Raw genomic sequence first — 25,983 nt, forward strand, 5'->3', positions numbered from 1 at the left:
AGTGGCTTGACAAGGATACATCAGACCTTGCAGAACAGTGACCTGGAGCTAGTGAGCTCTGAGGAAAAGACACTTGTTCACAGATGCAGTGCATCCACATCACACTCAGATTCTTGCTGCTCTTTCTGCTCTTAATCAGCAGGAATACTTGAGTCCTTTTACACCAGAGCATCACAGTGAACCTGCTGATCATTTTGCTCCACTGGTTCTAGCCCAACAAAACTGGCTAAGTTTTGGAACACAAGAGTACTCCAAGAAAATGCAGAATGTAGTTTCAGTAATGAACTCAAGGGTGGTCCCACAGAAATGCAGATGTTCATCCAGATAAAAGTTTATTTTTTTAAACATACTTTTAAGGACCTGCCTCTCTTACAAGCCTTTGTGATCCATCAGAAACAAAGATTTGGGATTGAAATTGAAGATTTAATCTGTGTGGTGACATTTTATTTCAGTTTGAATAGCCTCTGAGATGTAAAGTTGCCTTGTATCTCATTTCTACGTGTGGCACAGCAAAGCTTTAGCAGCATGTTAAAAACTGAACATAAACACTATAAAGAACAAAGCAATATAGAGCTACTGAGGGAATTCTAGAAGAAAGAGCAGAGAACATTTCAGCCGTTCAAAAACAACAGAACTAAGAACAATTTTTTCCCCTTATAAATTTCTAGCATCCAAATAACCATGACATTTATTTCTGGAGCAAATTTCACCCAAAACAGTTAACAAATGTTCCAGAATTATGTGAAGATAAACATCATTCTTGTTCAGTGCTATTTTTCAAGAAGTTATTCCAGACTATCACTTGATAGTCTTATGGCTCGCTTAATGAATAATAACCCATTGATGCCAAGACACAAGAAGATACTTTTCCACAAACAAACATCTGTCAGGAATAATGCAAGTCACAGTCTAGGCGGGATTTGTACTACTCTGTCAAATATGCTCACTGCACTTGAATATGGCAATGATGAAATTGTGTTTTCATGAATACTTCCAATTCTGAATTTCCTTTAATTTCAGTTCCTGAAACTATTTCAAGAGAATGCAGCCATTTTCTTCTAAAGATAAGGTCACAAAGAAAGGAATTCCCCCAAAGTCCCTCCAGAAAGCCAATGGCCACTGACAACATGAGGAATAAAAAGCCACTTGAGAGCTCCAACCACTAGAAAAAGGTGCTTAATCAAAACAAATACAATAAATGAAGTCGTGAGATAAAATGAAATACAGACTGCAATAGGAAAAATGTATGTAGTTCAAACAGTCGGCTACTTCTCAATTTCTCCTGTCAGCTCTCTCCTGAAACAGGGCCCAGGTTAAGAAGAACGCCCACAGACGGGTAGCCATTTCAGATCTTACTGAAGTAACAGAATACATTTTCAAGTATAGGCATATATAAGTATATATACTTACATAATTATTTGTATTACTTATTGAAACAGTGTCAGTGTAGTTTGGAACTATAAAAGCAGTGCCTGCTACAGCAAATGAGCACCCTACCACATACATTGAACGCTGGAAAGTACATTACAAAACAAACGGAAAAGGACAGTGTTAGCCACTGCATAACTTCTAATCACAGGTAAAAACAGAATCCAGGATTTAACTATAAAAATAACGGTTAAAGAGCAACTATTTCTATCAGCTTTCCCTTATTCTCCCTTTTTTTTTTTTTATCCTTAGCCAATAATCCTTTATATGTCAACACAAAGAAATTCATCCAGAGGGCAAGAGGAAATAGCAAAGCAGAAGCACTTTTCACATGAAGAGTATGCGTAGATTCCCACTATTTTCCATAGCTTTAAGAGGAAAAAAAGAAAAAGACTCTTTGTTTGAGAACTTTCAGCTATGTCTGATGCTTTTTGAGAAGAACAGCGATGTTAAGAGTAGCCAAAAATCTCATTCTACTCATATTACTTCATTGCATTGCACTGACATGTTTTTGTGTCCGTTTTATTTTTTAATATGACTTAACAGCTGGCAGTACATACATCTCCTCTCTCGTAAATCATAAGCAGAAAATCTCTTCTCACTGCACTGCTTCAACAGCCTACACACACAGAAGGGTGAATTTTGTAGTTCCTGAACAGGTGCGATCTCTTAAAAAACTCTGCAGTCTTCCTAAAATTCCTGCCAGATCTAGCTATATGCAAAGAAAGCTGATTTAAAATGCAACTCCAGCTGATAAATCAGTGTTAGCAACAGTGCATCATTATCCTATTTTGGACCACACTTTTACAGTTCAACTTTTGTTTCTCCAGAGAAAGAAGAGACAGAAAACAAACAAGGGGTAACTCCAAATCTCCTGACCAAAGCCAGCTTTTTATTCTTAACACTGCCTAAGTATAACCTTTATCATCATAGAAGTGAAGTCATCTCGATGTAGCTATGTCACAGAAGGAACAGGCATTTTGTATGTCACTATATTTAAAACACAACTGGCAAGTATAGGTACACTAGAAAAGTATCTAACTTTAGGCATCACTCACATACTGAGGCAAGAACAAGATTACAGATACATGACAAATTATCAATTTAGTGAACATGTACACAATCTCAACAGGGAACTGTCCTAGTTCCAAGCAAGTCAGACACAGCAAAAAATATGGTAGGATTATTATTATGCTGCTTACCATTCTAACTTTCCTCTAATATTCTCAAAAGCATGCATAAGCCAAAGTTGAATTTTAAAATGTATGGCAAAACAACTGAAAATCTAGATTAGCAACTCAGTTAAGATAACACAAAAACAAACAAAAAACCCATATAAAAACTAAAATTTTTTGAGTTTTAGTATCTGTTATCAAGACCAAACCCCCCAGGTCTGATATCAAAGCAAATAGAGTAAACAGGTAGGACAGGAATGACAAGATTTTTTTTTATTGCTGTGAGCTTCTTCAACCTTTCTACTTATACCATATAAGGCACCTAATTTCTACATACATGGATAATTTCTTCAAGTTATTGATTTATGAAGGTTTTGCATACTGCTCACTGATATTGAATCTTTAGGACCAGGGCTGTAACAGAAATAACTGAGAACTTCTAAGCCTCCAATGGAGGCTTAAAATCCTCACAACCAAAAAGCATACACAGCAAATTGTAGACTCATCTAGGTTGGAAAAGACCTTCAAGATCATCAAACCCAACTACCTACCTGACCCATCAAGTTCTATCACTGAACCACATCCCTCAGTGCCACATATGCCTTAAATATCTCCAGAGACAGAGACTCAACCACTTCCCTCTGTGAAGAAATTCTTCCATATATCTAACCTAAACCTCCTCTGGCACAATCTAAGACCATTTGTCACCTGGTCCAACACAGAACATTTCCTCATGTCCTATCACTTGTCAGCTAGTTCAATGATCATTCATTCCCTTTTCAGCTTACCTTTTTTACTCAGGTCAATAGCAGCTTCTAGAAGAACTTCTAATTCCCCCTTCGGCAACACAGGAACAACCCATCGAGGCCTATATTCAGAAACAAAACAAAACCATGCATCTCAACTGTGCTTCTTAGAAATGAGGAATCTTTGTTCTTTTTTAATGAAAGATAAAAAAAATACCCATTTTTAAAGGCCCTGATGAAGGCTCCGCTTTAAAAAAGGGTAAAAAAAAAAAAATGCCCACGAAACTTGATATGAGCATTTCTTTCAAACTCTAACCCAACAAGAAGTCTTTCAAGCAATCCAGTGAATCGGAGAAGCACAAATCCTGCTTTCACTATCAGGATGTTTTCACAAATAATCTACACGCACTGGAAAAAATGCACTAAGTGTGAAAGTACCTGTTGATCATGTCATCCAACTTTGCCAGGTCTGTGTGTGGAAACGCAGGCTCCTCATCTTCAAGCTGAGGTGGAGCATCTCCTTGGCCCTGCTCATCAGGCGGGGTAGCTGGAGAGTTCTCATTTGAAGAATCAGGTGAAGATGTCTAAAAGTGGTATAGAAAATACTTGAAATACTGTCTACGCTTGTGTGCCACTTATTTTGGCTTTTTCATTCAGATTATATTTCATATTATCACTTGAAGTGTACATCTGTCACTACCAATAATATTTAATAATTTCATTTTAGATCTATTCAAAAAAATAATAAGACATTAAATGTGCTATGTTTTCTATTTGAACATTTTAAGCATTAACATACTTTCCTGGAGAGAAAATTGCTGTAACTTTTAAAAAAATTATTATTATTTTTTATTTCATTTTGTAACAGATTGATTTTCAGCAGACCAGCTATCTAGAAGATGAAAATAAAAACCGTATGGATACTCTGTTTTTACCTATCTTTTGAAGTTGAATATTATATGTAGAAAAACTTCAGCAACAGCAAAGCAAAAAGATGATGAAAACATTTTCTGAAAGTTTACAACAAGTAGAACAGTACTGTACTTGACTACTAGCCAACTACAAGCACACAATTACTTAAGCCCATTCCACAGAGAGGGAATGAGCAGGTGACACGGTGGCTTACCTGCCAGTCAAGGTTACCCATCACACATGTACCAAAGAACAACTGATTCTCAAGAAAAATAAATATTAAAACCTATGATATTTAATAAACATCATCTAAATACTGTATAAAAGGAGTGTTTTTTCTATTAACTGGTTTGGGCTACAGTCTTTAAATGCATCTTCTCTATTTTCCTGATAAAGAAGAGCTGTTGCATTATGATGCTGTACGTTTGAAAGTTTTTACTCTTCTTTGAAAGCAGAACACTGTGTTTAAAAGAAACATGCCATGTCATTCAGGCAGTCTAGTACAATGAACAGGGACTCAGCAGAAGACGATGTAAGAGAGAAGATAACCACCTCCATAAGCTCCTTTATCCACAAAGTGCATTTACAGAATTGAGCATAAACTGAAGCCACAGAGTACTTATACCAACATGTGGTAGACTCAACAACACAGTTGTGAGGAAGCCTCTGCTATCATTCCAAGATGACTTCATATTCCAAATAAATATGCTTCACAGAACTATGTCACTGCCTGAAAAGGGAGTATTTTTTGCAACACGGTGTTCCCTAACATTATCTACTTTGTCAACAGCACTGTCTTTATCCCTTAAATTCCTTTTGCACTCCCAAAAACAAAGAACGAGTTCACTTAATTAGACATCTCTAGCACTACATAAACTCACAGTTCAGATAAATCAGAAACACTGTTCTAAAGAACCAAGCTCTATACTTCTAGATAACTTGACTGCTAGTATCATACCTGATTCTGCTGGAGGGGAGGCTGGGACTGTCCATCAGGAGCCTGGCCCTGGCTATCATTGCCTCCTACCGGAGAGCCACGAGTCGTGGCTGTCATACTCGACACAGGGCAGATCTTTGCAATTTTGTCTGCTTAAGTAGTTGTTGTGAGAGAAGAAATTATAGTCCACTTAGTAAAGTTGAAGTACCAGCATATGCTTGCTTTAAAAAGCTCCAACTCAAGAACATGCCATCTTGCAGAGACCATTGCATAACCTGGGGAAAAAAAAAAAAAAAAAAACAGTATGCTTTAGAGATACACGCACATAAAAGAAAAGCCACTTGAATCTTGAAAAGAGCACTACAAAAACAAACATACTCCCATTAAAAAACTCTTATTTTTTTTCTTTTTATTTATTTTATTTTTTATTTTTTATTTTTTTCTTACTATTTCTTTTTACTGAGTACATTTGACATCAAAAGAAGGTAGCATTTGAAATAATTAACACGGTTTTAATGCTCCAAGTGAGAATTCCGCCTTTATATCACTGAGAACCAGACAAGTCCAAATGCAACAGCTTAATATGACCTGATTAAGAGCACAAAAAAAACCCAAACCAAACCACCACACTTATCACATTGCTGAATATTCTACTCCTGACTGTCCAAACTGCAGCTGTATGAGTGGGAGTGGAGGAAAACTGTTTCCACCTCAGCTAAGATTAACAGAGCCGGCAGCCACACTTCTATTAGTACACCAGTATTCATTCCAATGTCTGACCTGCATTCCTTTTTCTTTCAGCACTTGCGCACCGACACCTGGATCTGTTGAATTTTCAAGCCCAGTACAAAGTCCACCTCAACCCCACCAAGTACTTTAGCCAATAACATGGGGACATCAGATTTACTTTCCGATGTTGTAATTGTGACAAAGCAACAGATTCATAAATGTTACATATTTAACTTCATTATGTTTAGGCTAACGATGCCCAAGTCTACCAGTGCTCAAGAGGCATTTGAGCAATGCCCTCTATAAGGCGCTTTCACTTTTGGTTAACAATGAAGAGATCACACTTGAAAGCAAGGATCTTTGCAAGCTCCTACAACTGAACTATCCACATTAACAAGTTAAAGTTTCTGCCGCATCAGTATGTATGGTAATAACTACTTTGTTAAGACATACCAATTCATTTTATAGGCTCTTGCTGTCTTTCCTTAAGACCCTTCAAAATCCTCTCCTGAACTGTGTAAATTTGCAAAGCCAGCTTCAAATACAATACCAATTTTGACCAAATATGCTATTTCTTCTCAACTCAGTCTCCAACATTAATATTACCAAAAAATTTAGAGAACTCATACTAATACTGCTATTAAAATAATGCTTGCTTTCTGAACACAGCTGTGTATTTGGTACACATTCAATTGCAATCCATCACCATCTTTTAGGACTAATACTAAAATCTAAGAGTGCAGCGAGCCCAATTAAGCAAAGGCACTACCAAGTCAAGCCTTCTTTAGCAAGCTATCTACTTTTAAAAATGCAATCTTACAGAGCAACTTGCTTTCATTGGTGCTTTTTTCTTTTTTTTTTCCAAACGCACTCCTTTAAGTATTTGTTTTCTATTCAGTTTAGAAAGACTGCTAGGCAGAAAATATTAATAATAGTAAATTTCCAGCCATACACTGTGCTCTACTGCAGTTCAGTGCACTCATTTCCACTGCATTACCTGCGTCAAGCTTCTAGGTATTTGCTTATACCAATGAAATCAAACTTCTCCAAAACCCACATTGTACTTTTCAACAGCCTTAAACCAACTCTATGACCACAATATACATCTCCCTCCTTCCTCAGTAGGTCTGGTCTATAAATTTACCACACTGAGTGAGGCAGCAAAGAGACAGGGAAAGGGCGTAAGAGCTGCTTTCAGCAATAGTCCTGGTTCCCTGCAGTTCCCTGAACTGCAAACCTCCCGACAGCTGTGATGCCCCAGCAATTCACAGTGAAGGGGAACTGCTTCAGTCCTGCCCCTTTTCATTCCTTTGCTTAGCTCATCCTTGAGTGATCCGTTCAGCCTATGAAAAACAAGAAAACTTTGCCAACTGCATGTCCACCCCCCACCCTGAAAAAACACCCAAACAAACCAAACATCCCACAATAAAAACCTTAGAGACTGATTGTTTCTCAGTTTCTGTAATTACCTGAACTACACATACTAATAAGCCACAGCATACTCATGCTAGTGCAAGCCACAGAGCCAATACAACCCTGCAGCTCTCCTGTTAGCTCTCCTGTCTCCTGTTTCCTGACCTTATACTAGTTTGAATTCACACTCAAATTTTGCCTCTGTGCTTATCTCAAGATTTTGGGTACAATATTTTTGTAAATTCCTTCCTGCTCAAGATGTGTGACAATGTAGCTAAGAGACACAAGAGAACTACTACTGAAATGATCATGTAACTCAGGATCTTGCAGATTCACAGTTAAACACAAAGTTAAAACAAAATCTGTGTAGGAAAAACATCCAGAATTCTGTAGATATTAGTAAACAGAACATTCAGACGTGATCTGAAAGTTACTTCGTAATTGTGACAGGCTCCATGTACTACCTTCCCATTCTTCATTAAAATGCATATCAGGACTTCCAGAAGTTCATCATTTGCTTTGGCCATTGCTTTGGCTTTGGGGTTGGACAAGATCTCGAGAGGTCTCTTCCAACCCCTACAATTCCATGATTCTGTGACTGCTTAAGACAAGGACAACTACATGAGTGAGATGCTCTCTTTCCTATTCCTATCCCTTCCACCCCAATATTTGGGAAGGGTGGTGGGAAGGTGTTGATGTATCTTCAGAGATATAGAAGTAACGTCAAGTTATGCTGCAGCTAAGCACACTCCACTTCCAAGAAATGACCTGACTGCTTCTTATAGTATTCACATATTCTAAGTTGTGAACACATCCTTGTTGAGGCTTTCCTTCTAATTAGAGAAGGAAACACATTTGTGTAAGCACAAATCAAGGTCAATTTATATATTTTAAACAGTATTACAAGGGAGTCATTTACCAGTGCCAATTTAACCGCTTGTTTTACAGAACACATCAAATGGTACACACCCATAGAATACCCTGTTTTAACTTTTACAGGAATTGTTAACCAGGAAATGATGAATTCCAATCACTTCATCCAGACTACTCAATTTCAATTTTTAAGAATTAGAACTCCCTAAGGCACGTGGCATGGCTCAGCTCCAAATTAACCTTTGCACCTACTCATAATTAACCTGTCTATAAGCAAACATAAACTGATGTAATGCCACCTCATTTTGCACCCGTAGGCAGCCCTCACTGCCAGTATTCAACTGAAGCACGCGGAGCCTTTGTATTATTATTATTAAATCCATGGCTAATTTCTACTATATTCAAATTTGGTTTCAACATACTAAGCAGTGTTTTAAAAAAATCACCATCCTCATCAAAAGGCTTTCAATGGATGTTTTGATACAGCATCAGAATGAAGACACACCTGTTAACTGTCACACTAACTGCTGCACTGTTCATCAAGCAATGTACAAGGCTATGAAAACTGAGTCAAATGCATCCCACTGACATTCAGTTTTGATTGCCAACTCAGCAAATCTTGATGTGCTGTGCCATCTTCCATTTCTTCACATCATGTCAACCCACTGTTAAAAGACAGGTAAATTCCAGTTTTCGCTTCACCTGTCTCTTTGCCACTTTAATGACACTGGGAAAAGGCAAGTACAGAATACACCAGCTGCTGGTAGGGTTCCACTGGGACAGTAGCATGCTTAAACCTGACTTGAGCTTAGACTTCCAGCATGGAACGATGAAGAAATACATGTAATTTTCTAATACAGTTCATTTCTAGAACACCTTTCATCTGAGTTTCTCAAAGTCACTTCTGAAATACCTGAAATATCTCAGTACGTGCAGTCTTCCAAGTGAGCTACCTGTAATGCCAAGTCTCAGAAAAAAAGCAAATGCAAGCAGACAGATGATCATAGCAGACCTCAAAATACAACTCATCATTCACATGCATTACCTAGAGCCCTTATTAGAAACACAAACCTATTTTCCTTCTATAGAAAAGATCCTGGTTACATATGCCACAAAACCAAACCTCCTCTGCGGTGTTAACACCACACACCAGAATTCTAACATACTCAACATGTTAAGAATGGAGCTCCCTAAAATCATAAAAGTATGCTAAGAAAGAACATGAGCTTTTTCCAAGATTATTTGTAGACACATTCCTACCTTCCCAGCATCTCAAAGAAGATAAGCTTTTTATTCCTTAGTGCTGTACTGCAAAACCCATAACTGCAGCAATACACATATAGGGTTCAAAGGTATTGCAGCTTCATTTCATATAGGATACTGGGAACTGCCTTCTTAAAGTGCTAATAAAACACTAACTCATCACAAGGGATGTGATTCTCATCTTAAAAGTTCTAGACTTGGAATTTGACCTTCTGTCCTATTCTTCTCTTGCCTTCTAAGCTAGAAACACCTTTCCAGAAGTCTAACACTGACCTGATTCAGCAGTTACATTCTACATACACCCCAGCAGATTCCTCATTAGCCTTCTCTGTGTATTGTGTCTTTCAGGAAGGAGGAAATGATTTACAGATCATCATAATATTTAAAATTTCAAAATAATGTTGAGACAGGTTAAGGTTAAACTACACCTACGTAATGGCACGCAACTTCATTTCTACCCATAAGCTCCTACTCCCACCACTCACTTGAATTTAGCAAGCTGCACAAGAGAGTAAACTACCATAACAAAGTATCACCTGTTACTACCACCTCAAGGGCAAAGTAAAAGGACCCCAGCTCTCAACTGCTTCAGGATGGTCTCAAAGGATGTCTAAACACATTCAAGTCATCCTGCACCAAGTAGGTAGCATCCTGCGCTGAAAAGACTGCATAAGAAAGCTGAAAAAAAAAAAAAAAAACCCACCAAAAAGCTAGTTCTAAGCAATAGTGCTTCATCCTGCTTGAGTAACAAATATGAATACAATCTGTATTACAGATTTAGAGAAGTGAGAGCCTCCCGCCCGTATTTTAGAGAATTGTGGAACGCAGAAGTCTGGTGAAAAACTAAAATTCAGAAGACACTCAAAGACTGAAGCCTTGATGCGAATCAAGGTATGTGGAAAACAAAGTTCAACACCACCAAAGCAATTAAATCGTCACATCTACACACCCTGCCTTAGAAGAACTGTAATACCGATACATGTAGCACAACTCAAGAACACAAAGAACTCTGTATTTTTCCAGGGCTAGAGATGCAAAGAGAAATGTTTTTTTGATCGTTCTGTTACTGCAAAAATAATTATTTCACCTTTTAAGAAGTTTTTTTGAATCGAAAGTGGGACTGGCTTCTCACGTAAATGAGACTTGAGACGTACTGCTGAAGAGCAGAATCTGGCTGCATTTAGCTGTTCCAGATCTAACAGCCAGCCAGCCTAAGCTTATGGCTCAAATAGAAACCTTATCAGGTCACCAGAAGTAAAGCCTCTTCTCAGGCTTCCATGGCTAATGCTGCCCGATTTCCACTCAATTTTTTCAGTCTTGATCTCATCTAAGTAGTCTTAAACAAAGCAAGCTATATTCAAGCTAACACAGAGAAACCAAAGTTTGGTCCTGCAGACAACAAAACTGACATAATCAAAACATTATTTTGTTTCCACCTGGAATAACTTCCCAAAAGACTTAAAAGAAAGCAAAGAAAGATAAAACACTAACAGCACCGAAACAAACAAAACCAACAAGGATATTCTTTAACACACAGGAAGGATTGTCTTGCTTGAAGTCAATAATCAGTGAAGTTCAATCTCTCAAAAGGGAACTGGATAGAGGTGCAACCACCTAAGCTTAGAATACACACACTTGCCAAGGACTCTGAACAGTTAAACAGTACACCAGTGGATCCCCAACTTACAGGATACTTGTTCCCCAGATAACGTGACAGCGAGAGGTCAAGTAATCAGATCTTACACACAGTTCCTCTGGCCACCAAACGGAAACAAAATCAATTTCAGTTCCTATTCTGAGCAAGAAAAACTGCTTTGCTCATATGATTGTGTGTGGGGCAGAATGCCATATACGCAGCACCAAGAAAGAAAACAGTCAATGCCTTACAGACAAAACCAGCAAATATTAAGGCAATTAACTGTGCTCCACAGCAAGCCACAGCCTTGCTATATTTTTCCGCAGGCACAAATTCAGGCTGCCCTAAACAAAACACGGACAGAATGAGTATGATCATTCTTTCATTCTCAAGAGCTTTCAGACAGAGCTAACTTGGTTCAACTGGTATGAAACTGTGTGTCCCAGTAAGATTTAATACATTTGAATGAAGAGGAATACGGGATTTACAGATCCTGCAATATACTTCAATTCTTAAACACTTCCAGGCAACCAAGAAACTACATTGAAGCCACTGGTAAGCAAGTATGCAAAGCACCTGTTATGTTGGGAGAGGACAATTCTGATCACCGCTGTAAAACAAGTCAGACTCTGCAACATCATCAGGAGAGGTAAATAAACAAAGCTTTGGTAAATGCACACACTGTAACCTAAATAACTTAGAGTTACTTCTATATGAAAAATGTTAATATCTATTTTAAAAGTGTTTAAATGTCTTGAGGGACGCCTTCCGTGCCATTGCATATGCCTATGCAAATCTTTTCCTGAATTCACAATGAATATGCAAAAAAAGTGGGTAAGATTTCCTTCCACTTTACATTGAAATGACAAGTTACAACAGGTTCGAGACTAGAAAAAAAAAAATCAGATCAAAGAATTTTATTATGTGCATTTGTTTCAGAGTTAGATTAAATCTCATGCAGCTAAGCAACGCAGTGCTATGCTTCTTCCAGTTATGCTACTGTTTATTTACTCAGGAGGCTACACTTCTGCATTCCAAAAATGTATTCCTAGCAATGCAACCAACAAGGATCGAGTTGATATTGTGGGTTTGAGTGCAATCTTGGTACTTCTCAGGCTGCACTAGAACACTACAAGCAAGGACAAATCATGGCTTCATGCTTATATTTATATTGTAGTCCTTTCTATAAACCTAGAACACTCATATTTGCAATTGATACTCTACTAGCTATGGAAATACTATGTCTACTGATTGCTAGTGCAGGAAAGTAATGAATATGCCTCACTGTGCTCACATCCAGTGCTTGGTTTCCATAAACATTCTGCAGGTGTTGATGAATGTCACTGGGTGCCGTGTTATCTGCATGGAGGATTTCAGTTCCACACCTCTGCTTCATCCGCATTTCCACATCAGATGCCACAGTGCCCCTCTGCTGCCATCTGTCACACGGCAGCAAAATGGAATGGGATGCTGGTGAGATGGCTCAGCCTCTACAGCCATACCATCAACATCTGCCTCTGATGTTGTGGGCCAACATACAAAATAGGAGGCATTACTTTCAGAGTAGTCCTCATAATAATTACACCTCTCAAAGCTACATAGCAAAGTTTACAGTCTGCAATACTTCAAGAGTGCTGTTTGTTCCTTAAGCATTAATTCAAATGCTCGTAATTACATGATGTTACACTATTAGGCTTTTGGAAAGATTTAATCTCACTTGATTTATAAAAAAGGTATAATTAACTTTTAATATTATTTCATATTCAACTTGACTGCTTCGCTTTTTTCCTACAAAAAAGTAATAATAATAGAAAAAGCATTGTTATTGGATGCTCAAAAGTCAATGGGAAAAATCAAAACACATTCCCAACGATCAGTAGCAAAAAATATAGGCTTAACTCCACTTAAAAAATGAAAGCTTTCTCAGTAAGATACGAATTCCTACAGCAAAGCAGTAGGGGAACAGATGAAATGTGAATACTTCTGAGCACTGACATATCACTGACCTCCTATGAGTTTCCCAAGCACACCACAAAGGGAAAATGAAGAGTTTTCAGAATGTATGAAGTAGGATGTTATTGAAGTTTGAAAGAGCCAGCAGACCAGAAGCATACATTTACACAACAGTACTCATCTCCTCACTCCCTCTGCATGAAAATACACACAATATAGTCTCCCATTCTAGCCAATTAGTATTCTTCTCAGCATTCAATATGTAGCAATGGTTCAGGAAGCAATAAAAGGGCAGCCAGAGCAAATTTCTTTTGGTGAAATGAGTCTTTAAAATTTTCAGCAGAATATATGGCTTAGTACACCAAGGCAGGTAGAAGACACCTCATTTTTCCCGCACTTTGACACAGGACTAATTTTTAAGTAAGCACAGTGCAATATACTAACAAAACAATAATGTGTTTCTAAATATTTTTTCTGCACACAGTTCATTTAATATACAGTCTAAAAAACTATTCTAATTGATTATTCTTATTTAGTACATATTTCCCAGCATAGCCATGTGATCACCATCCATAATTTAGAAAGACATTCAAAACACCCTAGCAATCATCATATGAAACATTAGATAAATATTAAACCTCTCTACTTTTTCTGCCGTGATATTAATATTCCTGCTTTGGATCAGATGCATTGCTGGTCTAGCACTCAATGTCATAATAAAAAGTGTTTCCAATACATACCATTTACCACATGATAACAACTTATACTAAATATTTTAAAATCTAAAAACTAAGGTAAGCTGCATAAATTACTTTATGAGTTGAAGAACCCAAAGAAATCCATAGATACAACTTCTAGTAGATCTCTGAAAACAGGATATAGTCCACAATAGCACAGAAAGGAAAAAGGGGAGAAGTGGAGGGAATAAAGAGAGGAAATCAAACTACCATTTCTGTACATGGACCTGTCTCATAAAACATGCAGGATTCAAGACTTCCTACAGTCTTGTAAGTTAGAGCAATTTAACACAATGTGAAAGATGCTGGAGATTACCTGATTTTTCACATTTTTACATGCTTTTTTGATTAAGCTTACAGTAAACAAAACAGGCAATATCAAATAATTTTTAAAAAATATTTAAATGTATAAATCATAGAACCATAAAATCACCAAGGTTGGAAAAGGCCTACAAGATCACCCAGTCCAACCATCCACCTATCACCAATATTCCCCATTAAACCATGTCCCTCAACACAATGTCTAAATGTTCCTTGAACATGTCCAGGGTCAGTGACTTCACCACCTGCCTGGGCAGCCCATTCCAGTGCCTGACCACTCTTTTGGAAAAGCTGTACTTCCCAACGTCCAGCCTGAATCTCCCCTGGTGCGATGTGAGACCATTCCCTCTGGTCCTACCACGCTAAACAAGGGAGACGGCTGACACCCAGCTCACCACAACCCTTCACATAGTTTCAGAGCACAATGAGGTCTCCCCCGATCCTCCTCTCCTCCAGACTGAAAAATCCCAGTACCATCAGCCACTCCTCACAAGACTTATGCTCCAGATCCCTACCACTTTTGTTGCCCTTCTTTGAATCCGCTCCAGGGCTTCAATGTCTCTTTTGCAGTGAGGGGCCCAAAACCAAACACCGTACTCAAGGCACAACCTCACCAGAGCTGAGTAAAGAGGACAACCACTTCCCTGTTCCTGCTAGCAACAGTATTTCTGATGCAAGCCAGGATGCCATGGCCTTCTTGGCCACCCAGGCACACTGCTGGCTCATGCTCAGCCAAGCATCAATCAATACCCCCAGGTCCATTTCTCCTACAAAGTCTTCCAGACACTCAGCCCCAAGCCTGTAGCGTTGCTTGGGGTTGTTGTGGCCAAAGGCAGGACCCAGCATTTGATTTTCTCAAACCTCATCCCATTGGCTACAGCTCAGTGATCCAGCCTGTCCAGATCCCTCTGTAGGGCCTTGCTACCTCCAGGCAGATCGACACTTCCTGCCAGCTTGGTGTCATCTGCAAACTTACTGAGGGTGCCCAAGCCCTTGGGAACACCACTCATGACCGATCACCAGCTGGATTTAGCTCCATTCACCACCACTCTCTGGGTCTGGCCATCCAGCCAGCTCCTTACCCAGCAAAGAGTGTACCTCTCCAAGCCATGGGCTGCTGGCTTGCCCAGGAGAACACGGTGGGAGACAGTCAGAGGCTTTGCTGAAGTCAAGGCAGACCACACCAACAGCCTTTCCTTCATCCACCAGCTGGGTCACTAGATCACAGAATAAACTCCTACGAGTGTTTTAATGGAAATGGGCCAACACTTCTAGCAAAGCCCCACAGATATCAATTCTCTATTCCATAGTGCTCAATATTACTGATGACTTAAACAGAACTATACAATCTCTAATACATTTTTGCACATGACAAGTAAATGGGATAATAAAACAACGAGACGATAATAGAGTAATCTCTATCATCCGATAAGCCTGGCACAACAGAATGTGCACTAACATAGCCAAGTGTCAGGTCATCCAACTACAAAAACAGGGTGTACAGAAAATTTTCTGTGTATTTGGAAACAGAACTGGAAGAATGCTTATACTGGAAAAGCACCCAAACGCAAACACTACAACTGCATGCTTTTAGCAACAACAAATCTCAGGATCATCATCTTCTTAGAAGAAGTGTATCATTTTCCAACCCAAGCCATTCTACGATTCTAGGATGTTATCTGCAGAACTGGTAAGAAATTCGTGAATTACAGCTTCTTACATCTAGGCAACAAAAATACCACCCATATGAATTAATCACCCAGAGAGAGCTACATGCTGTATTAACTATCTGAACCAATTATAAGACTGGCCACAGGATAGGGCACCAGAGAACACGTACTTCTCAGACAGTCTACTTATTTCAGGGTCTTCAACTGATGCTTATCTTACATCCTTACAGTAAAGGAATGAAGATATCCTTTTCAGACTGCCATTTCTACTCTTATTCTTCAGCTTTTGAGCAGCTCAGAAGAGACAAAAACCCTGAGGAGTCAACAGGCAAGTACTGCACAAACTGTATTTGAAACTGACATTTTCAAAGAAGCAATCATTGCCAGTGAGGCACACAAAATCATGAAAAGCAGACAGGACCTGCCATCGCCCTGCAACTTTGGAGGAGAGGTGTTGTTTTCCAAACATGACATAATACATCCTTTTCAGTTTTCAAGCACAAAGTTATAAATATACTAAGATATTATTTCATGCTAAGAGATTTTAAGCTGCAGACCTCAAGAGCAGAACCAATACATCTGAAATGTGTTTTGCTAAATTTTGGCTAGTATGAACAAAAACTTTTCTCGGCTGTTCGAAATAGCACACAAAACTAAGAAGACCAGCTGATGTCCCTCCTAACTATACAGAGTTACATTTTCAATTAAAAACTAATGCCCAGAAACCATCTTTGAACATAACTTCAAAAACGCAGATGGAAAAGAATAAGTTCAGTAACACTGTTCTTCATACCAGATGAAAAAGGAGGATATCGAATGCATACTCAAAACATCAGGTTGGTATTTCCATCTGTTGCAATAGACCCAGGAACAACCTGCTGAAAGGGGTTGGAAATTTTATCCTCCGACACACAAGAAACAAAACTAACTAATTAACACTGTTTTAACTTTGCACTGGAAATTCAAGCAGAGAGCAGACAAAAATACAGACAAAGTTCAAAGTTAAATGGAGATGAAATTCTAGATTCTATATGCTTGAAACAAAATGAGAAATAACAGGGTAAAAACACCTACTACCAGCTATGTACAGGAAAGAATACTGGCAAGCCCTCACCGTTGAGAAACAAAGCCAAAAGAAGTACTACAGCAAAAAGATGTTTTAAGATTCAAATCAGGCCAGAGAAAGACCAGTAAATACAGCTCATCTCTTACTCAGGTTGCTTTAATTTAAAGCATTCAAATAAACAAATGTTGATGCATCTATACAGTCTTCCTCCAAAATGCAAACTCTACTTTCTTAGTTAATTTTAGAATCTCCTTCAACTCTGCATACAAAGCATTATTCCTTTCTTCTTTCATGATCAAATCCTTGAACTTTTACATTTGTTTTCTGCCTCCGATGACATAAGAGTAGCGGGAAACCAATGAAAGATATCACATACAACTTATGTAAGCAGTTCTAATTGTGATTTTAGGTTGCATTAGGATCTGTGGTTTCCTTCTACATCTACAGTTAACCAGAGAAGAACATGAGGTTTGTAAATTCCAAGGAGCTCCTACAAAATATCTCACTTTCTTTTTTTTAATTGGGCTCAAACCTCAAAGGACTGCTAAGAACCTTTACGTTTAACTCTAGTGACCTTTGGAACTTCCTTGAGAACTGCGCTCTTCCTTTATTGCAGGGCTCACAAAAATCTCTAGAAACTTTAGCACGTTTTTGTAGGCAGTGGGGATGAAGCTGTAACCAAGTATATACCTCCTTCTCCAACAAAAGAGCTAGAGATAACAATTCTCCTATCTACCACAGCAGACAAAAATTGAAAAACTTAATGAAAAAAGTTTAAACAAAATGCTCCTTTTGATCTCCTACACTATAGTAATTTAATACATTTCACAACTTCAATTCTTGCTGGGGGATAAAACGAAAAAAGCAGTAACACTTGGAACATCCCGCTTAACACAGAACTGTACAAATGCTCAAATTATGATTTCTCATTCCCTGTGCCATTCCTATGCTTGTTTTCTGCCAGAGACACACAGATACCTCCGGCTTCTATCATTTACAAGGTTCATACTTTCCACCAGGCTGCTGGCAGATGCTAAATAGGCTCTGCTACCTTCACTCTTTAGTAAGTACTCAAAGAGAAGCAAATGGGATCTTCCATATTCATTCCACCTATGACTTTAAAATATGAAAGCATTTATAGCGTAACACACTTCAGACTTCAAGCAACTCAAGAGTATAATACTCTAAGACTTCTGTTACAAAAGTAGTTTAAAGTTAGCTAGCCCCTTCTGACTCCCTTTATGTTTTTATGTTCTATGCAGAACATGAAAAAAAATATTCAGAGTGTGTATTCCTAACACCCCATGATGTTATCAACACCTTATAGAAGTTCTCCCTCAAAGAATAAAACTCAGAAAACTTACTGCTTGCTTTAATGCAAGTTAGAGCGCTGCAGCATCCAAGCCAGATATTAAGCTGAAAGCATTTTTGTCCCGGTTTCAGCTGGGATAGAGTTGCTTTTCTCCATCAAGTCTGGTATGATGCTATGTTTTGGCTTCAGGAAAAAAACAGTGTTGATAACACAGTGGTGTTTTAGTTGTTGTTGACCAGTGCTGCAAAGAGCCAAGGATGTTTGAGCTTCTCACATTGCCCTGCCAGTGAGGGGGCTGGAGGGCACAGAACCAGGACCTAAACAGAGGGACATTCCACACCATATGGCATCACGTAGAAAAACTATAAAACTCAAGCTTTATGAGTTTCATGTAATACTCTATTAGAAAGCACAAACTAAGCACATGAATTCAGATGCTACCACTACCATCAACTTAAAATACCTCAAACACAGACAAAAGTTTTACCAGCATCAAAATTTCAATTTTGATTTCAATTATAAGCTGTTTCTTCCTACTTGCTTTTGAAGCTTAGCCAAACTTAGAACTAGTTTTCAGTGTACCAACTGCCTATTGTAACCAGGAGGTTTTGTAGAGAGAGAACCTTCACAAAGACTGCCTGCCTTATACACACTCCATTCCAATTCAACTCACACAAGCCACATTCAAACAATCACTAAGAATTATCTATCTGCTCCAGAGGGCTTGTTTAACAAATCCCCTTAAAAATCCTGGCCTCTTTGAAGGAAAATAAGTGGCAACAGGAACATCTTCTTAATGCTTCTTCTGCCAAGACAACAAAAGTGGTAGCTTGTTTTAAAAGCCAAGAGGTAGTAGCAGAGGAAGTTGGGTAGGAACAAGGAAGCCCCAAGAAAACACATGAAGAAACAAGCAGGGCTAGAAACAGGAGTCATTTGCATACCCACTTCCCCACAAAACCAAAAAGTGTCTCCAGTGTTCCAGAAACACAGTACTCTCACATAGCTGTAAAACCTATCAGAAAGTTTGTCACAACCTTCCTTTCCAGGAAACGCAGGTGACAGCTACCTACTACATTATTACATCCTAAAGATTGAGGATGGGTTGTAAAATTAAAAATTGTAAATTGAAGTTATGACTAAAAAACAAAACAGGAATTTGAAAAAAACAGAAGAAAAACCCACAAAACAAAAAAAAGCCAACAAACAACAACAAAAGCAAAAATCACAGTAAAATGGTTAAGTGTTAAATCATGCAAGTCCAAGAACCACCAAGGCACCATCTCCCTCCAGTGCACAAACAGACTAATTAAGAAGCTGGTTTTCAGCTGAACCCCATAATGGGCCAGGAGAGAAAAAGATTGTTCAACCATTCAACAGCCAGTGCCTATACTGGCACAACACAAAAGCAACAGAACTCTCAGAAGGCAGCTTTACCATCACAGTGCTTAAATTCTTCTGCTCTCCTTGTATTGTTGGAATCTCAATGAGAAAAGGTGATCTTATTCCTCCATAATAGCATTATACCTCGGTACATTTTAGAACAGACTTTCACTGCACTTCTGCAGGTGCACAAGCCTCAACTGAAGGTACAGTTTCAGTCTGTTTGAAATCAGGTAAGCCCATGTTGTCACAAGCAGAGGAAGATAATCTGGCTTGCTTTCATCCTATCCTGCTCCTCACCACATCATCACACAGTGAGCCACCATCAAGAAATCACTCTGGCTGAAAAGTAACTAGGGGAAAGGAATGAAAATTTTCATTTTTATCTGGATCACACGACATATGAACACTAACAATGGCACAAGAGGCAGGTAGAATATATATGTCCTTGGACACAATCGACTCTAGGCATCAGAGCAAATCTGTAATGAAATAGACCTGAGATGGAAGAAAGAAGAACGAACAGTGTATGGATAACTGGATAATTACAGCTAGCATTTATTTATCTATGAGAGCAATGAAGATTCACACATATAAAACCAGAGATGAGTCCTAACAATGCAGAAATGTCACGAAGACTGAAGCACTTCTTAAGTATAATGGCTAACAGGAAACAGCACACAGAGAAAGCTGATTAGTGTACAATAAATGCCAGGAATGCCAACTCATAAACAGTACAAGTTCAGTCATGAAAGAAATATTAACTAGCCAGAGCAAATATGGGCTAAGTGCGAGAAGTTTAAGAAGATGAAGGCAAAAAAATGCATTTATCCCAGACATTACGATAAAACCACTGCAAGGAGCAACAGAAAATGGCACTCAGATCACAGTGAGTCAGGAAAATTGATTTAGCAGTAAAGCTTGGAATAATCGGACCGCAACTACATGTAACAGTGAGAGAGCTGCAGCAGGTAAGGCAGAAGATGTGTGCAACACACAGAAGCAAGCAAAACTTGTTTCTGTTGATCAAGAAAACGGGCAGAGTTATGAAATTGTAAACAACTCTGCACAGTTCAAATATTATCTGCACATACATATCAAAAAAATGGACTTGATAGAGCAGTGTCCACCATAACAGTCAAGTCTCACCACCTGTTAGCAAAAGAAACTTTCATATAACAATTCTGAGAGTGAAGGACACGTGCTCTCTAAACTGCTCGAAGGCTCCATTTGTCATTTTTCTCCTGTGCAATTGGGGATCTTCAGAGTAAACCAGATTCCACTCTAATTTAGCTTGCAGCAAGCTAAAGTTTTCTTCCATCAAACTAAGTCATCTGCATGGACAGCAGTCACCTGAGGCATCAGGAAGAAAAATTGCCTTTACCTTTTTGTTGAAGAAATTCAATGATGTTTCACAAGAAAAGAAGTCAAAGGGAAGTCTCAGGGTTTGGAAGCAGATAAACAGAAGCACTGAGAACTGAATTCTGTCTGCATCTCGATCACATGTGCTGCTGAAGAAATCTGCTTGTTTGGGCTTTTTTCCCCACATTAACTTCTTCATCTTCTCCCCATTTCTCTGGCTACTGAGATATGTGGGTAAAACAAAGACTGAAGAAGCATAAGAGCAACGTATGTTGACTTGAGTTGTGTCTGTAACAACCGAACATCTAACACAAACCTGTAGAAATGCTATCAGAGAAGTTCCTTCTGAAAGAACTGGATCTGTGTCTTAATTTTTCATCATTAAAACAGAGGACAACACAAGCCTTTTAATTTTAAGTGAGGTGAGAAGTAATACACTAACGTTTGGGAAATGCACAGGTTGAGAACCAAAAAGCATCTATAAATGTTATTAACGGATGAATAAATCTAATCAGTATGGGAGTTAGACTGATGCATTTGCAGAATTAAGCCTAAAGATAAAACACTGAATGGCAATCCAATTCAATCAGCCTTCCTAATTGATGGAGTCAAGGATGGTGTCAGGGAAGAACAGTTCATAATTAAGTGGAAGAAGCAGTGGTTAATGTAAAGGTAATGCACACATTTCCAGATTTTCCATCTTCGCATAGAGGAGTCTTCTAAAATCAGCTCAAGTGAGAACTTCCCCATTGCACTGTAAAATGCATAAATCATTCACAACCTCTGCACTTTTACAAGTTTCATTCCATCACTTGCTTTTCACTCCACCCAATTTTCAAGCAACCTCCCTGAGCTACCTGATAATTCAAACAAAAAATAAACAAGCATTTTTAAGAATCGTGCTTCAAGTTTTACTTAAGTACTACAAACCACAAGCCCACATGAACTAACACATACTATAGGTGGAGGGGGGGGGAGGAAGTGGTAATACTCCAAGTTCTATTTATGTCTTAATTTGGGGGCAGGCAGCAGGAGAAATTAACCTTTTTACTTGCATTTATCAAGAGGCTGAGCAAAAATAAGGAGCCTTATATTTACAAGTTCAGTAACGGAAAAAACAACCACAAATTATAGACAGCCTGTGACAAGTTGTTGTCTGTAAATAACACACTTCCAAACAAGGATGTCTGTCCAATCTGCACATTGAACCTCTGGTTTTGGGGAACCAAACATCAGCCACTCAGCAGTGTGACAGAGAGAAAGGGGAAAAAAAAAAAAGTCCTAAGAAAGATGCACTTGAAACTCAGGCACTATGAATATAGAAGTATATAGAAGTAACACTGCCAAGGAAAAGTGGCATGAAAACACAGAACAGATTAAACAAGATAAAATCTCACCGTGAAGAAGGTAACAATAGACCACGCAGGCAAATAAGATCAAACTACAAAAATTCTTCTATGTTAGTAAGAGAAAACATTCTCATTGCATGTAAGATCTATTCATAGAAAACAAACGTTTCCAAGGGTTATAAAGGAAGCATAGAAGTCTTTTTCATACCCACTGTACCAGCCCCAGAAATATACCCTCAAAAATAATTTCTTCATCATTGCTACAGATGGAAAAACTTGCAACTGAACTGTTCAAACTTCAATATGCTTGTTAAGGATTTTTCTTCTTGCTTTTGGTGAAGAACTCCTGAAAAGAGTTAAAGATAAGAAAAAATCCTTGTAATTTAGTAGTTAGTTTAGTAAATACTGCTCAAAGATAAAATTGTATTTGAAGCAAAATTTTGACCACAGAATAACGGAAAGAACTGAAGAGTTTTACTTCACTGTTGGTGCGAATGACTATTTTGTGCCATTTTCAGACTCACGGGGAACCACATGGGCTCACCAATATTAAAACCCTCAAGCTGTGTTTTGGGTGTAGTACAGTGTGAGAATATTCTATGTGCTTAAAAGCACGATGCAGCTTTCACAGCAGAGGCATTGCTTCTCTGCTCTCAACTGTCAGTTACCCACTGCTGCACTACATAATCCACCCAACTTTCACAACTCTCCAGTCTCCATGTGTGATACACACATCTAAGCAAATATATTGCATTTAAACAAACAGCACATCAGGCACCGAGCACAATTTCAACTCTAAAAATGTATAATTTCACCTTCTACCTCCTTCCTCTGTGCCCAGCTACCCCTAGAAAGCCTTCAGAGACCTGGAGCCATTGGCTTTGTAAATACTTTGTTAACTGTAATTAACTTTGTTAATTTACTTTGTTAACTGTAAATACAGCAGCACAGTTTCAGAGACAACTTACAGAAGAACAAAAAAATCTCTATGTCAAACTGATTTTGACTACTGCTTGTGGCCAACAACAACACAAAACTAACACACTGGTTGTTTGCTGTTGTTACTCAGCTGCCTCCAGACACCATGTTCAGAAATTGCTGCTGGTTCTTAATACTTGCTGCATTATCAGGAAAGTGATGTGAGGAAAAGGGAAAATTCACGACAGGATTTTGCAATCATTTGGTCAAAAATCTCAGGATGGAACAAGTAAAAGTTCAGTTATATTCCTGCTAACCAGAGCCCGATACTGAGTACCTTTTATTGTCCCCCCATGGCTGAAAACACACCACAAGCTTACAGCAAGACTTCACTACCACTTACTGACCTTGCTGCATCCACTGCCACTGAGGAAAATGGAGCTTTTCATTTCACTTCTGATCTTTTAATCTGATTTTTAAAATCTCACAATTTTCCCAATCTTAAGATAAGACATGAAAAGGAATTAATGATTTCTCCAATCCCGTAAGCGGAATTCACGTTTCAAGTTACCTCTTCACTAGACAGGTTACAAACTGTCAACCACAAAACTCCAAGGGAGCTCCAAAATACCAAAGCAATCTGACACTGCTACCTCAGCTGCAGAGAAAAAAAAAGTCTGTACATCTCCTTGTATATGCACACGTTCACAAAAGCAACAAGAAAAAATGCTTGGGATTTTGAGGTCTCATTGTGATTAATAAAGCAATGACTGGAAGACAGGCCAAGGAATAAGGAGGGCTGTCCAAAACTGGACCTTAGGAAGTAGTAGAACATGACACTGGAGTTTTCACCTCCAAACTCCTGAGAGTTCATGTCATCATTTGTAAAAAATATTGGGAATAATCATTGCTAAAGGATTCGGGAAAACGCACAAAAAGGAAAGGTCTGAAATCAATAACCAATTAACATTCCATTTCAAAAATAAGACACGTACAATGCCTTATATCAAAGAAAACTAGAGTTTAATCAGCAGTTTTCCGCTGATTAAAACTGTGGTCTCTCAACCCCTATTCACCTTAAAACAGAGTATGCAGATCCCCTTTCCTTACTGAAGATTCAAATTCACAGATTTGCGTTGAACCTTATTATAAATAAAACACACTGAATACTTTGTTGCTTCACAGAAGAAAAAAATAAACCCCAAAACATGAACGGCTCGTTCACTGAGATGCCAGCACACTTCGACAAGGATGTTCGTTCTCATCTTAAGTTAGAAACACAAAGACTTACTCCCCTCACTGTCAATGTCCATTTGTGGCAAAAGATGACCCAAAACCTGGAGTTCCACCCCCAACCAACACAAACCTGCTGTCACTCTCCTAAACCATAGTGCTAGCAAGCAAAGACATTGCCCTCCACCTAAAAAAGCCATCCTGGTAGCAGAGGGATCCTACTTGGCTTGCTCCCCCAGCCTGCTCACTGTCAGACACATTTCTTAACAATCTTTTCCATTTCACAGTGCTAGAACTAAGACCACCCTATCCCACAGTAACACCTTTGCCTCTTCCTCTATCTACTCCCAGTGAAGCAAGGCAAAAAGTCAAGTAGCATTCAAGTGTCTCAAGGATTGAAACCTATGGAATCCATAATGTACATTTCTGTATCATTTCACGTTGCCCTTTAGCTGTTTCTCGACTAAAATAAAACCTCTTCCTGGGAAAGTTTTCTACTATTTAAATTTGGGTTATTTTATATGGAAGCTCAATAAAAAGCCCTGAAATACCCTCTAGAAATTCTTCGTTATCTTGAAGTGTTCATTCTGAACAATGCTTCTGTTTAAAAAGAAAAGAAACAACACAGAACTTTCATCATTCATAGCAGATTTTATATCTAGGAAATCTTCTATACTTTGTAGCAGAGGAGGAGAAGATACGAGTCAGCACTAGGGAGCTGCATGTTTGTGCCTTGCCTTCAACATATTCATGGGTCTCAGCTTTAAAAAAAAGTTCAGAAAAAGAGTTCTTTGAGAACTCTCTACTCACAGATGCACATCTTTACGAAATGATGCAATGTGGAATTCCCCTACTATGAGTAAATTTGTGGCTAAATGCAAACTGCCAGACAGTATTATTTGCTAAATGTCCAGGGAGGTTAAGCTTAGCAGAAAAAAATAAATTAATTAAACATGTAAGGAAGTGACATTTCTGTGCTGGCACTTTCATGTGTCAGGAAAACGAAATCACAAAATGGGATTACATACTGTTTTGTAAACAGATCAAGGATGCTACAAATAAAAGTATCCCACAGTAACATCCCTGGTATCGATGTATCACTCCTAAAGCAGTCTACACTTTAACTTCATGAAAAAAAAAAGGTTGAAAATAGGAGCATTCAAAACCGGACTACATTTTAAATCAAAAGGGATTCTTGGAATCTGTTTTAGAGGCGTAGTAACAAAGCTAAGCAGAAGATGTTAATAAGTCTCACAATTAACAGCAACTTACATCTTAAGAAAACCATAGAGCAGCAAGATATGTGCATTCTTAGATTTTTAAATCATTATTCCTCACATTCTAATTTTTATTTGGGAACATATCCACAGCTGGCAACCGAAAAGCTTTGATAACTGGCAGGCTGACTTCACCTCTCAAATAAGATGAGATGAATGTATTCATATAGAAAGAAAATGCCAGAAAGTTCAGAACAGAAAATGCAAACCTGTGCTGGTAAGCTTCCCAAACAGCAAAGAAGAAGGAGGGAAGAAAAAAAAAAAAAAAAAAAAAAAAAAAAAAAAAAAAAAAA

General features: G+C 38.4%; 1 protein-coding gene across 2 annotated transcripts in view; it reads right to left on the bottom strand.

Moving 5' to 3' along the window:
* USP9X (ubiquitin specific peptidase 9 X-linked) overlaps positions 1–25,983 on the bottom strand; it is a 99,180-nt gene that overhangs the window by 68,646 nt on the left and 4,551 nt on the right. For both annotated transcript variants that reach the window (XM_042810945.1, XM_042810944.1), the window contains exons 2-4: positions 5,220–5,473; positions 3,788–3,933; positions 3,392–3,471 (exon numbers count right to left, since the gene is read on the bottom strand). In XM_042810945.1, the coding sequence (XP_042666879.1) occupies positions 3,392–3,471; positions 3,788–3,933; positions 5,220–5,315 (322 nt within the window). In that variant the 5' untranslated portion in view covers positions 5,316–5,473. The remainder of the gene's footprint in view (positions 1–3,391; positions 3,472–3,787; positions 3,934–5,219; positions 5,474–25,983) is intronic.

This window comes from Centrocercus urophasianus, unplaced genomic scaffold (genome assembly GCF_019232065.1).
Source record: "Centrocercus urophasianus isolate 14NV4802_14NV808 unplaced genomic scaffold, USGS_Curo_1.0 seq_12, whole genome shotgun sequence".
NCBI lineage: Eukaryota > Metazoa > Chordata > Aves > Galliformes > Phasianidae > Centrocercus > Centrocercus urophasianus.